Genomic DNA, 14,505 nt, shown 5'->3' with positions numbered 1-14,505 from the left:
AGTCTAGAATGGCTTCTCCTTCTTTACTCCTGTTGCCCCACCCATGCAGACCAAGGCAGTCCTCATATAATCTTCTGTACGTCCTGATATGTGCATTCAAGTCACCCACTATTAACGCCAATTCATGCTGTCCTACTTTACCTAGTAGGTCCTGCAACTGCTGTCTGAATGCACTCTTTTCCTCACTATTACAACCCTGCTGTGGGGCACTGGCTGAGCTTATGAATGCTGCCCTATCATTAGGAGTGAGTCTGACTGCCAGGAGGTTGTCACTAATTCTAATGACATCCCTCACTGTCTTCTGAAGCTTCTCCCTTACCATAATTCTCACACCATTTCCAATTTGTGCTCCTCTTGAGCAGTAGACTCTGGATCCCAAGCCAAGTGGCTTTGCTGCAATTCCTTTCCATCTTGTCTCCTGGATACAAAGGATGTCCAGCCTCCTCCTGACAATCATGTCATCCATTTCCAAGCTGCATCCTGTCAGTGAACCTATGCTGAGGGCAGTAATTCTTAGTTCATGTTTAGCAGGTTGACTGGTTTTACTTCCAGCTTTCGCTCAACAGAGCTATCATAGGTAACCCAAGCTGGGCAATTGGACACCTTCTGGCTAGTACTTTATTGACCCAGGGCTGCTAGGCTTTATGGCAAGCACACACTGGCCAATAGCAGTACATACACCTCTCCCATTGTTAGCATGGGTCCCAGGCACAAGCCGAAGTAGGCCTGGTCCTCAACCCACTTATCACTGGAAAATACCCTATGCCCATGTGGCGACATTAGTCAACATGACTGAATCACCTACAGCCATATTTTACACCATCAAATGGCTATCCCTGCCACAGTACACAGTCTGTGATATGTGTTCTTCTATCATGAGGAGACTGAGCACCACAGTAGATGCCCGTAGCGGATGGTTTATACAACTCTTCCCCCTAAGGGGGGAGGGTGTAGAGTCTGTGTTGCTGCCCATAGCTCCAGTGCTTTTGCTAAGTTTGAGATGGAAACACTCAGCATGCTTTTTGGAGGTGGGATGAACCCCACAGAGACACCAGAAGAGTATACAAACTCCAACAGCATCCCTAACTAACCCACCCTGCTTTCTCAACACCACACCCACTAATTTAACCTAGCTCCACCCCTATCTTAACACCTCTCCCACTACTTTACAAACACACCTTATCCCCTATCTTTCTACTCTCACATCCACCCCACACCACACTTTTAAACTACATCTCACCTAAGTACTAACCTCCACATAACATAATATGCCTATATCATCCATACATCCACAACTTAAAATACTTATCTGTCTGCTACTTATATCTTTTCTCTTATATCTACTTACCTCTTAACCTCTTATGAACATCCACTTAATTCTTCTCTTTCAATTCCTTCAAAACACACCTCTACAACACATTTATCTCCTACCTTCTTAAACCCAACCATACATGCCAACTACCTATTAGCCAAATACCATAGATTAGCACACTTCAAATTCAAAAAACCTAGAACCAGGAAAATATTTGACTACTCCTATAAACTTCCACCACAAAAATATCTCATACTCCTCCACCTTCTACAGGATGGAGATATTCATCCTAATCCAGGCCCACATCATAATGAAACCATTACACACAAAATACAAAACAAAACTACATCTCTCTCATTCTCTATACCCACTCATTCTCTGTCTATTGCCCATCTCAATATACGAAGTATCTGTAACAAAACTAGTCAACTTCATGCCCTTCTAGAAGTCTATCAATTTGATATTTTATGTTTAACTGAAACTTGGCTAAAACCTTCAATTAATGACAGTGAAATCACCCCACCTGGTTATAACATCATTAGACTCGACCGTACTGCCAAAAGGGTGGAGGGGTAGCAATTCTGTATAAAACAAAACTCCAAATTAGTACCTTAAATCTGACTATTACCAATGACAATAATGTTGAAGTTATCAGTTCTAAACTTCAAATCAATACTACTAAATCCATAAATATCATCTGTGCTTATCTACCTCCTGGAAATAATATCAACACCCTTCAACATATCCTTTACCTACTATCAACCAAATTCCCTCAAGAGACACTAGTCTTAGGAGACTTTAACATAGATTGGCATTCCTGTAACAGTAATAACCCCACTTCCCATATCAACCTATTTGGCTTCAAACAACTCATCAATGGTCCTACTAGAACTAATAAAACCAATAATACTGAAACCACATTGGACTGGATTCTTACTAATACTCCCTTGCAAACCTACAACACAGGCATCCTTCCAGATGACCTTAGTGACCACTCTCTAACCTACATCATTAGATACAAAACTAACCTAACCTTACCTACCACATATAAAACTCTACGTACAAAAAAACATTTTAACTCTCCACAATTTCTAGCTGAACTAATACATTGTAATTGGGCCCCACTGAAACATCTCCCACTTAATAAAGCAGTTGAATACTTCAACTTTACATTCCTATCGATCCTAGATCACCATGCCCCAAGCCGTACCATTAGAACCAAAACAAAAACAGCACCCTGGCTAACCAAGAATACGAAGCAAAAAATTATTCTCAGAAATAAATCCTGGGATAAATGGCGGCTACCAAAACCAAATTGACCACCAAAACTTTAAGGAACTGAGAAACAGCACCAAAAAAGCTATTCTAACAGATAAAAAGAACTATTACTTTCAACTACAGAGAAACACCATAAAAGAACCCAAAAAATTTTGGACTAGTATTAATAATCTTCTATCCCCTGGCCAAGCAATCACACCAAACCCTCAGGATTCTGACCCAGATAATCACACACAAATAGCCAATGACTTCAACTCTTTCTTCACCAATGCCATCCAAACTCTTGCAAACCACCTTTCTCCTGACACCACTAAACTACTCTCACCTAGTTCAAAAACTACTCTTCCTCCCCTTCACCTACAACCTGTATCAACCTCCTATATCCAATCTCTACTCCAAAAACTTAAACCTACCACCCCATCTGCCGACAAGCTTCCTGCAGAGTACCTGCAAATAGGAGCTAAAGCCACTGCCTATCCCATTTCTATCCTAATAAATAGATCTATAAAGGAGGGTATTGTCCCTTCTATCTGGAAAATATCCCATATCATTCCCCTTCACAAACGGGGCAAATCTAATGACTTCTCTAACTTTCGTCCCATAGCACTATTATCACCTATAGCTAAAATCATGGAAAAATGTATCCATAAACAACTACTAAACCACCTTCTCCATAATAACCTACTTGCCAATAGTCAACATGGATTCAGACCTTCCCACAGCACCACTACTGCATTACTCTCCTTTACCAACTCCATCAACTATAACCGCAACATCAATAAACTCTCATCTTCTCTCTTCATTGACCTATCAAAAGCCTTTGATATGGTTAATCATAAACTTCTTCTGTACATACTAAAATCTCAAGCACTAGATCCCTCCTCCTTAACTTGGTTTACTTCTTATCTTGAAAATCGTCAGCAAGCAGTACTCTGGAAAAGTTCACTATCTACCCTCCTTCCTATTTCTATAGGAGTACCTCAAGGGTCTATCTTAGGCCCACTTCTATTTTCTATCTTTATTAATGACCTCCAGTCAGCTATACCTAACACCACTTGCATACAATATGCAGACGATTCCACTATAATCTGTACTGCTTCTTCTCAAACAGAACTTCAACCTCTCACCCAAGAAACCTTTACCACTGTTGAAAAGTGGTTCTCTGACCGTTGTCTACTCCTTAACCCCAAAAACCAAATTACTACTGTTTGCACCTACCATAAAACTACTTCCCTAAACTTCTCTATTACTTCCACTGACAACACTCATATTACTCCTGATTCTTCTACAAAACTACTAGGTATTACTATTGACAATAATCTTAATTTTGACTGTCACATCAATAACACAATAAAAGTAGTTAACAAAAGATTGGATCCCTTTACAGAATCAAATCCTTCCTTACACCCGAAGCCCGGACCACCTTAGCTCAATCTCACCTCCTCTCTACCCTTCTATATGCTTCCCTATTTACACAAATCTCTAAATGTAACCTTAAGAAACTTGCTTCATCTTACCATAATATTGCTCGATTTGCCACAGGATCCCAGTTTAGAACTCACCACTGTCTGAACTTAAAACAACTAAACTGGCTTGAACTTCCTAACAAACTTACTTATCAACAGCTCTCAATAGCTCACAACATTCTATATCAACCATCCAAAACACCAATACTCTCTAACCTCCTTACTCCCTACAACAATCTGAAACAACTACGATCTTCAAATAAACTACTAGTTAATAGTACCAAACCCAATAATGCTGCAGGAGATTGTCTTTTTTCCAACTCAGTTGGCAAAATGTGGAACAAACTTCCACTTAATATCTCATCTTTGTCCACTCTTCCACTCTTTAAAAACAACTGAAAATCCATCTTAATAAACACTGGCTTTGCTCCTGTACCAATCCTGATTAACCTTTCTTCCTCCTTTCCTCTACCTCAATATTTCCTTCTCACTATAACACATCCTGACTGATCCCCATGGACATAATATCCTTGTAGATACAACTTAACTCATATATACTATGAAAAAAAAAAAAAAAATTTTTATGACTATGTATTATTTTAGACTAGGGTATGATATTATAAATTGCGTATTGCAATTATTTGTTTTGTTTTGATATGTGTATCTTCTATGTATTTTTTCTGTATTCCCCTTACTTGTTACAACCTTTGGAGCTTTTCTCCCCGGGCCTCCACTGAAAATGGACATATATCCAGCTGGACTAGCCCGGTCAACAAATGTAAAATAAATAAATAAAATAAACAGGCACTGGCTGGAGGTCAGAATTGAACCTTGGAGGTGGAAAGACTGTCCTGGTGTCTCTAGAAAAAATCCGTTATTGTTACTTAACAATTCTGTGAGTGTTGGGGGTGGTATTCCTTAGGATAAAGACTCAGGGTTAAACTTACTCTTAAGTGAATTGTGTGGGTTTAAGGTCCATTTCAGGACAGACTTCGTATGTGATAACACCTCCTGAAATGCAAGATCCTCTGCAAGGCATATGGATGATAGAGACAGTGCAGTCTCAATGATGACAGCATATACTTCTGCAACACTGTACACTTGAAGTGCTCAGAAAAGTGCGAACTAAGATGTTGCTTCACCCCTCACATCTGTGGCTGTACCTTAAACAAAGACAAGTTTAATGATGTAACCGACTAGTAGGTTTCTCAGTAATGTACTTTCCAGGAATAGGGTTCTTCTGCAATATAAACTAGAATCTTTTTGCAGTGGAGGCTGCAAAATCATTGAGAGAAAAATCAGATGAACAGCGAAGGCTTGTGGTTATGATAGACAATCTTCCACAATGTGGGATGCAAACTGTCAATGGAGTTATTAACAGGACTGTTGTCACCTTGGGAACCTCCTCTTCATCAAAGTTCAAGAACTGTCAGATAATCAAGGCATAACGGAGATCCAAAATGCTGCATTATTTGCAAAGGATCTTGAATTGCAACTACTGGTGATGAGGTGTTCTTAAATTATAACATGTGGAGAGTATGGCCATCTCTACTGGGAAGACTTGTGTCTGTCATGATGGAGGTAAGAAGCATAGAGTAGTACGATCCTGAGCTGTGTCTTTGTCACTGTCAACTATTGGGCTTTGGATGGCAAGACAATGAGGCCAACCATCAAGGGGCATTATAAATGTGACCTATTATATAGAAGAACTCAACAGAAGGCCTGACATATTTAGCATTCTCTAAAGGCAACATACTCTGAAAAAAATAGCACTTCTGGCTTGTATGACAGAATGCTCTGTATCCATCCAATAAGAATGTGGAAAGGGTGATGTGATAAAAAGACTGTCAATGCAGTAGTTCTACGACATCCATACAAGCACAATCCAGTTACCAAAATTAATAATTTGAATTATTCCAGCATCTAGAATCAGTCTATTCTTCCAATAGAATTGGGAATCAAAAGAAGGAGAGTCTCTAAATACTGCATAAAGAAGTAAAAAGATTACATACATGAGAAAAGACTTGCTCTTTCACTGGATGTGTTCCAAATTACCCTAGAAGAAAGCTGTTCAAAAATTCCCCATTTTCTGCTATTTCTTCCTTACTTTAAGATAAAAATGTTCCGCTCTTTTATTTACAAAAGACAAACTCTTCCTTCAGTAATGAAGTCCAGCTCAGGTATTTATTTCACATTTCCAATGATGGTCTGTTTATTATCCACTGACATGGAAGCTTAGCATTTAACCCTAAAATCTGTTTTTTTTTTCAGATCTAGGTGTCACTGCAGTTATTTCCTGAAAACAGAAGACAAATTAAAATGGCTATAAAACAAGAATGGTCATTTAATAAAATATATATTTTGCCTGAATCAAGATACTTTATTAATGGCAGAAAATCAACTTACCTTCAGCCTTTCTGATAAAGGCTTGTCTGAAACCACATCAAGAATGGAGGTATTGGGATCTTCTGCATTATTTCGAGTCACTGTGGCACTGCTGAGCATTCCCTTTTTCCCAGAACGCATTGCCATCACATGCTCAGAAAGCAAGTGGTCATGATCTTCATTTGGTGTGTCCAATAAAATAAACACCAAGTCAAACCTGGACAGCAAGGCACTTCCCATCCTGCAATAGTAAAATACCTGCATTTGTTTGTGTGCCAGCAAAAGCATTTTATATTTCATTTAAGTATTAGTTACAGACCAAGTCACTGGCATAGACCTAAAGCTAGATGACTTAAAGTTATACATATCAAACAATTCTGCACATCTATTTACATATAAAAATAATGTCTCCAAATACTTCCTGTAAATAATATTTCAAGTCTGATTACAGTTTTGCAAGAGAAACTTGACACTTGTCTGTATTGACAGCTTTAACGCAGACCTATTAGTAGACAAATACCACTGCTTGTTAAAACCAATGACATGGACTGTACAACAAGATTATGTGTTGATATATAGCATCTACAATAACTTCTGATCCTTGACAGTACTGGATTATCATGGCAATCTTCATGAAGATTTATCCTGTGGCCTCAAGGTGAAGCCGCTTGGCAAATTTGTCAATGTAATGCATATGGGTTTACATGTTGTTTCATCAGAGATCTGATAACACAAACCACGAAGATGATAGGCTACTTAACCTTAACTCCAGACCAAAGGATGCTAAATCATTAGGATGGTGAGACAGCCCTCTAGCACCACAGTGGTGAGTCTGGGTCTTCTTTAATTCTGACATTGGATGCTTTCTTCTCACACAAAACAAATGTACAAAACAAGGCATCCAGAAGACATTCATCATGAGAATTAAAGAAATTGAAAGAAGATGTAAAATGCTCAAACTAAAGAAAGCCTACTACTGCAGTAATGGAAAACTGTGTCACTGTTCTGATGATTCATCATCCTCAAGGATCTGCAGTTATGGTTAACTATCCTTCCCTCTTTGGACTTGGCAGAAACAAGGCAGATGTAACACAGGATGAGTACTACTGTTTGTTCAAGTTGGAGGTGGCATAGCCCTGCACCTACCCCATCTGTTTAAGTCCTCTTATAGGTTTCCTAAACTATAAATATGCTAGAAGATTAACTTTAGAAATGTACACTATGCACTTCTGATGGATGTGTACCTGCTGTTGCTTACTATAGTTTCAGCTGCGTTAAGTAACCTAGTGTTCATCTGTGGTGTGCTGAAGCATGCTAACCCACACTATATAGTAGTCAGTTGGCACATTTACTTGTCACCCTAATTCAAGTGACCAAAAACATTCTACTACCCCAATTTCAATGAATACCCATAGTTTCTACACTTCTAAGTAAACTTCAACTGGTTTTATTTTTCTGCCTAATGAATCATTACTTACTACACCATTGGTCATCTTTAGCAAACTGCACAATTCCATTATTTGTGGCACACATACTTGCACTGCACAACCATACCTTCAACAAAGTGCATTATTTAATATTTATGGCACCTCTGAATGCAGTGCATAGCTGTATCTCTAGCAAATAGCACTGATCCACTATTTGTAGCACCTGGGCCTACTTTTCCACTTGCGTTTAACATATTATACCAATGTTTCTTTACATTGCCAGTGTCAAGTACTTTTTTTAATCGTACTACAGTGTTTAGTACTGCAATGTCAAGCCTTTTTCACTGTGTTCTACCTTACTGCAACTACACTGTTAACTGTATTTTTCCTTAACGCAACTACACTGCTGACTGTGGAGCCTCTGCCTGTACAACTCAGACATATTTAGAAATACAACACTGTCTGCTTCTTGACATACTGTACTGTATTGTACAGAATACCACTAAGTATCTTTTACAGAGTTTTCACCTTACTGAAACTACACTATTAACTGTAGCATCAGTGTCTGTGTGCCCATCCATATTCAGATATACTACACTGATGCTACACTACTAATTATAGCATCAGTGTCTGTATTGCCCATCCATATTCAGACAAACCACGCTGTCTGCTTCTTGTTATACTGTACTGCCTAATACAGCACAATGTCAAGCACTTTTAATTTTTTACTTTACTACTGTGTTTTTCTTACTACAACTGTACTGCTATTTGAGGCACATCTGGCTGCACTGCCCACTCCTATTTAGTACAATACTGCCTGCTTTTTGATACACTGTACTGTGTTATATACTACAGTATTCTGTCAAGCAAGTTTTTTTGTGCTTTTATTTTACAACTACACCACTGTGTTTTTTCCTACTGTACTACTAATCATGGCACCTCTGCCTGCACTGTCCAGCCCTATTTAGAGTACTATACATCTTGATATACTGCACTGTTTTGCACAGCATACTGTATTTTTCCTGTAGCCTGCCTTATTACCTTACTGAGAAGCATTCTTATTTTCTACTGGAGGTTTTAATACTTTTATTAAAGGGACATTCCCAGGGATTTTTTTGTTTTGATTCAGCCTTTGGTTACATTTCAGGTTTGCCTTTCTGAGCATGCCCACCTTTGCTGAGGGGGGTGGGGGAAGAGTGCCTGAAGGAAGTTTCAAAGGTGTCAGCCAAATTCCATCTCAAATTCTAGTTGTACTGACAATGGCTCTCCATGTGAGCCATTCATTAGTTTAATCTGTGCATTTTACCAATTGAGAAAAGTAGCCTTTCAGGCATTTTAGAACCTGTCTACTGCTGCTACTCTAGAAATCACATCAGTAATGCAAGGCTTTTAAAACATTAGTAAGCAGAGTTTTTTTTTTATTTCATTTCACATTTTATTCTGTGGTGACTGTGAGTCATGGTCATCTACAATAATTTTATGGCATGGCTTCTACCTGTGCAAAGCACCGGAGTCAGGCAAACAATAGTGGAAACCATATTTCTCTTTCTTTCATATTTTACTGTATTCTGATTTTTGAATACTAGCCTGGTCTAGTGACTTTTCGATCTGCTAGTAATTCCATAGAAAGCAAGTGTGTGACAGAAGATTGGAGCATTAGTAGACACACTCTTCTGTTCCTTTTTCAGATTCTAGTTTGATATGTGCTGGTTTCTGAATACTACAAGACAAATCCACAATTTTTATCAGCAGGCTGCTTGTACATCTGTAGAAGCAGGAGTGATGCAAAATTTAAAAATTAGTATACACTGACACCCCATTTTCCTGGCACAGCTTTTCTTTACATTAAATATGAGCCAGGAGGTGGGGGCATAGTCCCCCAATCTAATGCAAGTCAGATGAATACACACGCATCCAAAGATTAGTTTATCTTAGGAGCTGAAACAAGACTGGAACTGTGGATTTTCAGGATATTTAAAAGTAAAATGACACTGTGGGTGGGAATGAAAGTGACGTGTTGAAGTGGGTGTAACCTGTCAGCTTAACTCAGACCCTAATTTTAAACACTGGGATTGTACCTTTATAGGTTCATAGGTTCATACTAGGCTATCTGCCCTAGGGCATTTATAAGCCTAGCCAGAGTGTGTGTGGCTTTCGCCACCCCTTGGAATGAGAATACTATGCCCATTTAGGGTTTAGTTTACTGTGCCTCTGTCTAGTAGTAACACAGAGATGACCCCTACGATCTCCCATCCACTCATCAAGATTTCTCTTGAAGAGAGTCAGTGAGGGACTCTGCCTAACATGGACTGGGATTCTGTTCCAGAGTGTAGGGAGCCTCTGGGTTATGAATCTGTCCCTCCAGCACGTCCTATTTATTTCTGTGTTGAGATTCAAGTCTCTGGCTCTGGTGGATTTGGATTTTCTGAGGTGGAGCATGTCCATTAATTCCGGATTGGATATGGCCTTATACATCAGGCATAGATCGCCCCTGAGTAGGTGGTATGCGACTGAATAGAGCTGGAGTTTCTTCAGCTGGGCAGCATATGACATATGTTTGAGACCCTTGATCCTCTTGGTGAGGTACTTTTGGGGTCTTTCTAGCTGCTGCAGGTGTCGGGTAAGGTACATCCCAAATGGGGCATTGTACTCAATTATGGGCCTGATAAGGAAGAGTATAGGGGCACAATGACCTCTCTTGATCTAGATGTGAATCCAATCATGATAAGGTGGGTAATATAGAAGGTCTTCCTAACCACCTTGGCAATGTGAGTGTCAATGACATAGGCACACAAACATTAACAGAAAAAAAATAATAACAGTATTTCTTTTACATACATCATGCAATATATACATACGTTTTCTTTCTTAACAGCTCTCAATTAGTCCATCATTAAATAAACTGCTCAATTCCTGCCTTCCCTTAAACTTCACTCCTCCTCCTCCTGAACATTATTTTGCATGTATCATTCCCATAAATTCCATTTATTTTTGTGTAATTTGCTCCTTCCCTTTTCTGAAAATCCCACGTCCAGTTCAATAATAACATTTAATACTTCAAACACAGTTGGTTTAGACTTTAATTTCTGTTTTCTAGTAATTGCTTTTCAGTAGCCAACATAATTAAATATAATAAGGCCTTGCTATATCCAGGCAATTCAGATCCTGTGTCCCTGCTCAAAAAAATAATTTCCTTAGTTACAGACATTTGGTTTCGAAATATTTCTGACAACAGTATTCTGTAGGGAATTTTCAAAATCTGCCAGCTCATTACACTCCCAAAAAACATGTTCCTAGTTGCCACTTTTTTCTCCATCACAACTCCAGCATTTGCTATTAACCTGAAGTAAAATTCTTTGAAGTATTCTTTGAGTACACAAATAGCTATGCAAACACTTCCAAGCAAAAATCCTAAACCTTCTGGACTTTGTCACATACTTGGGAGTCATACATATCTCCTTGCAGTAAATCGCTTTTCCATTCTCTTTTCCCGTAGAGGTGGAGAAGGTGGATGAGTCTAAATACTTGGGATCAACAGTTCAGAGTAATGGTGAGTGTGAAAGAGAGGTGAAGAAGAGAGTACAGGCCAGATGGAGTGGGTGGAGAAGAGTGTCAGGAGTGATTTGTGACAGACGAGTACCAGTAAGAGTGAAAGGGAAGGTCTACAAGAGGGTAGTGAGACCAGCTATGTTATATGGGTTGGAGACAGTGGCATTGACAAAAAGGCAGGAATCAGAGCTTGACGTGGCAGAGTTGAAGATGTTAAGATTTGCACTAGATGTGACGAGGATGGACAGGATTAGGAATACGTATATTAGAGGGTCAGCCCAGGGTGGAAGGTGTGGAGACAAAGCCAGAGAGGCAAGATTACATTGGTTTGGACATGTGCTGAGGAGGGATGCAGAGTATATTGGGAAAAAGATGCTAAGGATGAAGCTGCCAGGTAACAGGAAAAGAGGAAGGCCTAAGACAAGGTTTATGGATGTGGTGAGAGAGGACATGCAGGTGGTTGGTGTGACACAGCAAGATGCAGAGGACAGGAAGAAATGAAAACAGTTGATCTGCTGTGGCGACCCCTAACGGGAGCAGCCGAAAGAAGAAGAAGAAGGAAAGGAAGTCTCTAACCTGCAGTCCAGACTTCTTATTGGCCTCATCCCAGTTTATTATCTTTTCTTTTCTTTTCTACTTGCTTGCTTGCAATATCTTAGTTCCTTTGTCAGTTTTCTGCAGTAAATTGCAGCCCACTCTTGGCTATTTTCTTTAACCCTGCTTGCAGTCATCCCTACTGGCAAAATTTAATTTCTCATTGTCTATGTTGGCTAATTTCTTAGAACACTTTTCACAAATTTATGAACATAATATTCTGTATGGTTATTACTCTCCTTAAGGATCTGAATCCAAAATCTGATTCTCTTCTTATTTCTTGAACTCCACCCCATCTCCATCATCATCTCTTTCCACTTTGAATTATAAACCTTCTGTTTGTGTTATTTACACGAGCCTTAACTGTGTAGCTCTATAACAGCCCTTCAAATCAGGTAATCCTAAACCACATTGTTCTATTGGGAGGATCAGCTTATTCCACTTAACTCTTGCCCTCCCCTTTAATTCTTTATTAACGATTGTCCACAGCTTTTCCTCTGGTTGATACAAATATGCCTGACCTTTTTATAAAACTACAGGGGCTAAAACATTTTCACTGCTTGTATTTTACTAGCTATATCCATAAACACAAGCTTTCAGTTTCTCAGTTTTTGTATTGTCTTTTGTTAAGTCTCTTCCTACATATCCTTAGCTGCTACAACAGTTTTTATTCCATACTCCCAAATAGTTCATCTTATTGTGTTCCCATAAATATGGGTATTGCTGAACAAGTTTGTGAGTGGGTACATAATTTATGGCTATAGCCATTTTCATTTTCATTAATTTAGATCCTGAAAAGACTTGAAACTGTCTCAAAATGTTTGACAACACTAAAATGTATTTTTCTGGATTTATCCAGTATAAAACAATATCATCTGCAAATAAAGTCAACTTTTCTTGATTACCATACAGATTACATCCTTGAATTTCTGAGTCCCTTACTATCTTTGGCAATAGCTCTAAATATAATGCAAATAACAAGGGGGAAGAGGACACCCATGCTTGGTTACTCTGTTTAAACGACTTATCAGAGAGGAACCCTCCCACTTTAATTTTTACTTCTGATCTTTCTTATATCCTAATTTACCTTATTATTGTATCAGGGAATACAAATGCTTTCACTGCAGTACTCAAAATCCCAGCTTACTCTGTCAAATGCTTTAATGACCCATCAAGAACAGAGCTATTTTCTTGCATTCTGCTACCATCTGGATCATCATTGTTCTACTGTTGTTGTTGTTGTTGTTGTTGTTGGTCTTTCGGCTTTTCCTGGTTAGGGGTTGCCACAGCAGAACTCCAGTCTGTTAATGACTGGCAGTAGACTTTCACAAACGCCGAGGTGCCAGCTCGACGTTCAACCTTCAACGAAGGCACGCCCATTTAGGCATGTCTTTCAAATGCCCACCCAACCGCGGGGAGGACAAGCAGACTCCACACAGAAAGCACTCCCCGCACTCCAGACGAGAATCGAACGGGAGAACCTCTTGCTGTAAGGCAACAACGCTACTGCTGCACCACCGCAGATGTACATCATCATTGTTTATTAACACTGTCAAATGTTTGCCTCCGCCGCACAAAACCACAGTGATATGTACACCAATCAGTTTCAATAAGTTTGCCATTTGTTTACCTACAGTAGACTTAAATACTTTATAATCATTGTTAAAAATTGAAATGAGCCTATACAAAGCTGGGTCTGATGAGTCTTTATCCTCTGTGGGTAATAAAGCTGCAACAGCTTTTTTCCAAGAGGTTGCTACTTCTCCTCATTTTAAAATACTATTAAACAAAATCTTCCGGATCTTTCTTTCTTCCCTACTAATTTCCAAACTCCCACTGGAATACCATCCTTTCCTGGAGACTGCCCTGCCGATTGAATATACATCACTGTGTTTATCTCATATTCTCCTATCTTAACAATTAGTTGTGGAGCCTCACCTTCCTCCAACCTTGCAATAATTAAGTCTTCCCTAAATATTTCCATTTGTGTTGTTTCTTGGTTTCCACATTCCTCTGCTTTCTAAAGTTTTTTTCATAAACGGTCCAAAATGTCTCTAATACCACTATAGGACTGCAGGTTATTTTTCTTGACATAGGCTCCCTAAGTTTGGCAACAACCCATTCAAGTTTATGTTGCCTAAGTTGTTTTGCTTAAAGTTTCTTTGCTCTGGAGTTACCAAAATAGTTGCTTAACTTCAATATTTCTAAACTCATGCATATTATCCAAATGCTCTCTTACTTACTCTTTAACATTCTGCAGTTGTTCCTCTTCTTGTTCTGTGAGACTCTCCTTATTCTTCAATACTTTACCCTTTGTCAGCCCCTCTAAATTATTCCTATTATTTCTTAACCATATCTTTATTGTTTTTACCCTATTTTGTGACTCCACTTTCATTTAATCCACTTACCAACTATCCCTTCTGAAGAAATTTCTGTGTTGTCTATTAACTCTTGAATAATTTTCACTGTGCATTCCTTGAATTCCTCTATTTTT

The 14,505-nt window shown here is 38.9% G+C and overlaps 1 protein-coding gene across 1 annotated transcript in view; it reads right to left on the bottom strand.

The window, feature by feature from the left end:
- The window catches only part of MCM8 (minichromosome maintenance 8 homologous recombination repair factor), a 929,462-nt gene that overhangs the window by 362,431 nt on the left and 552,526 nt on the right, over nucleotides 1-14,505 (bottom strand). Inside the window, exon 15 of the mRNA XM_044056450.1 lies at nucleotides 6,463-6,682. Within this exon, the coding sequence (XP_043912385.1) occupies nucleotides 6,463-6,682 (220 nt within the window). The remainder of the gene's footprint in view (nucleotides 1-6,462; nucleotides 6,683-14,505) is intronic.

The sequence above is a fragment of the Protopterus annectens genome, chromosome 1.part2, assembly GCF_019279795.1.
Source record: "Protopterus annectens isolate FY-2018-M chromosome 1.part2, PAN1.0, whole genome shotgun sequence".
NCBI lineage: Eukaryota > Metazoa > Chordata > Ceratodontiformes > Protopteridae > Protopterus > Protopterus annectens.
This window is presented reverse-complemented; position numbering and strand designations above follow the sequence as displayed.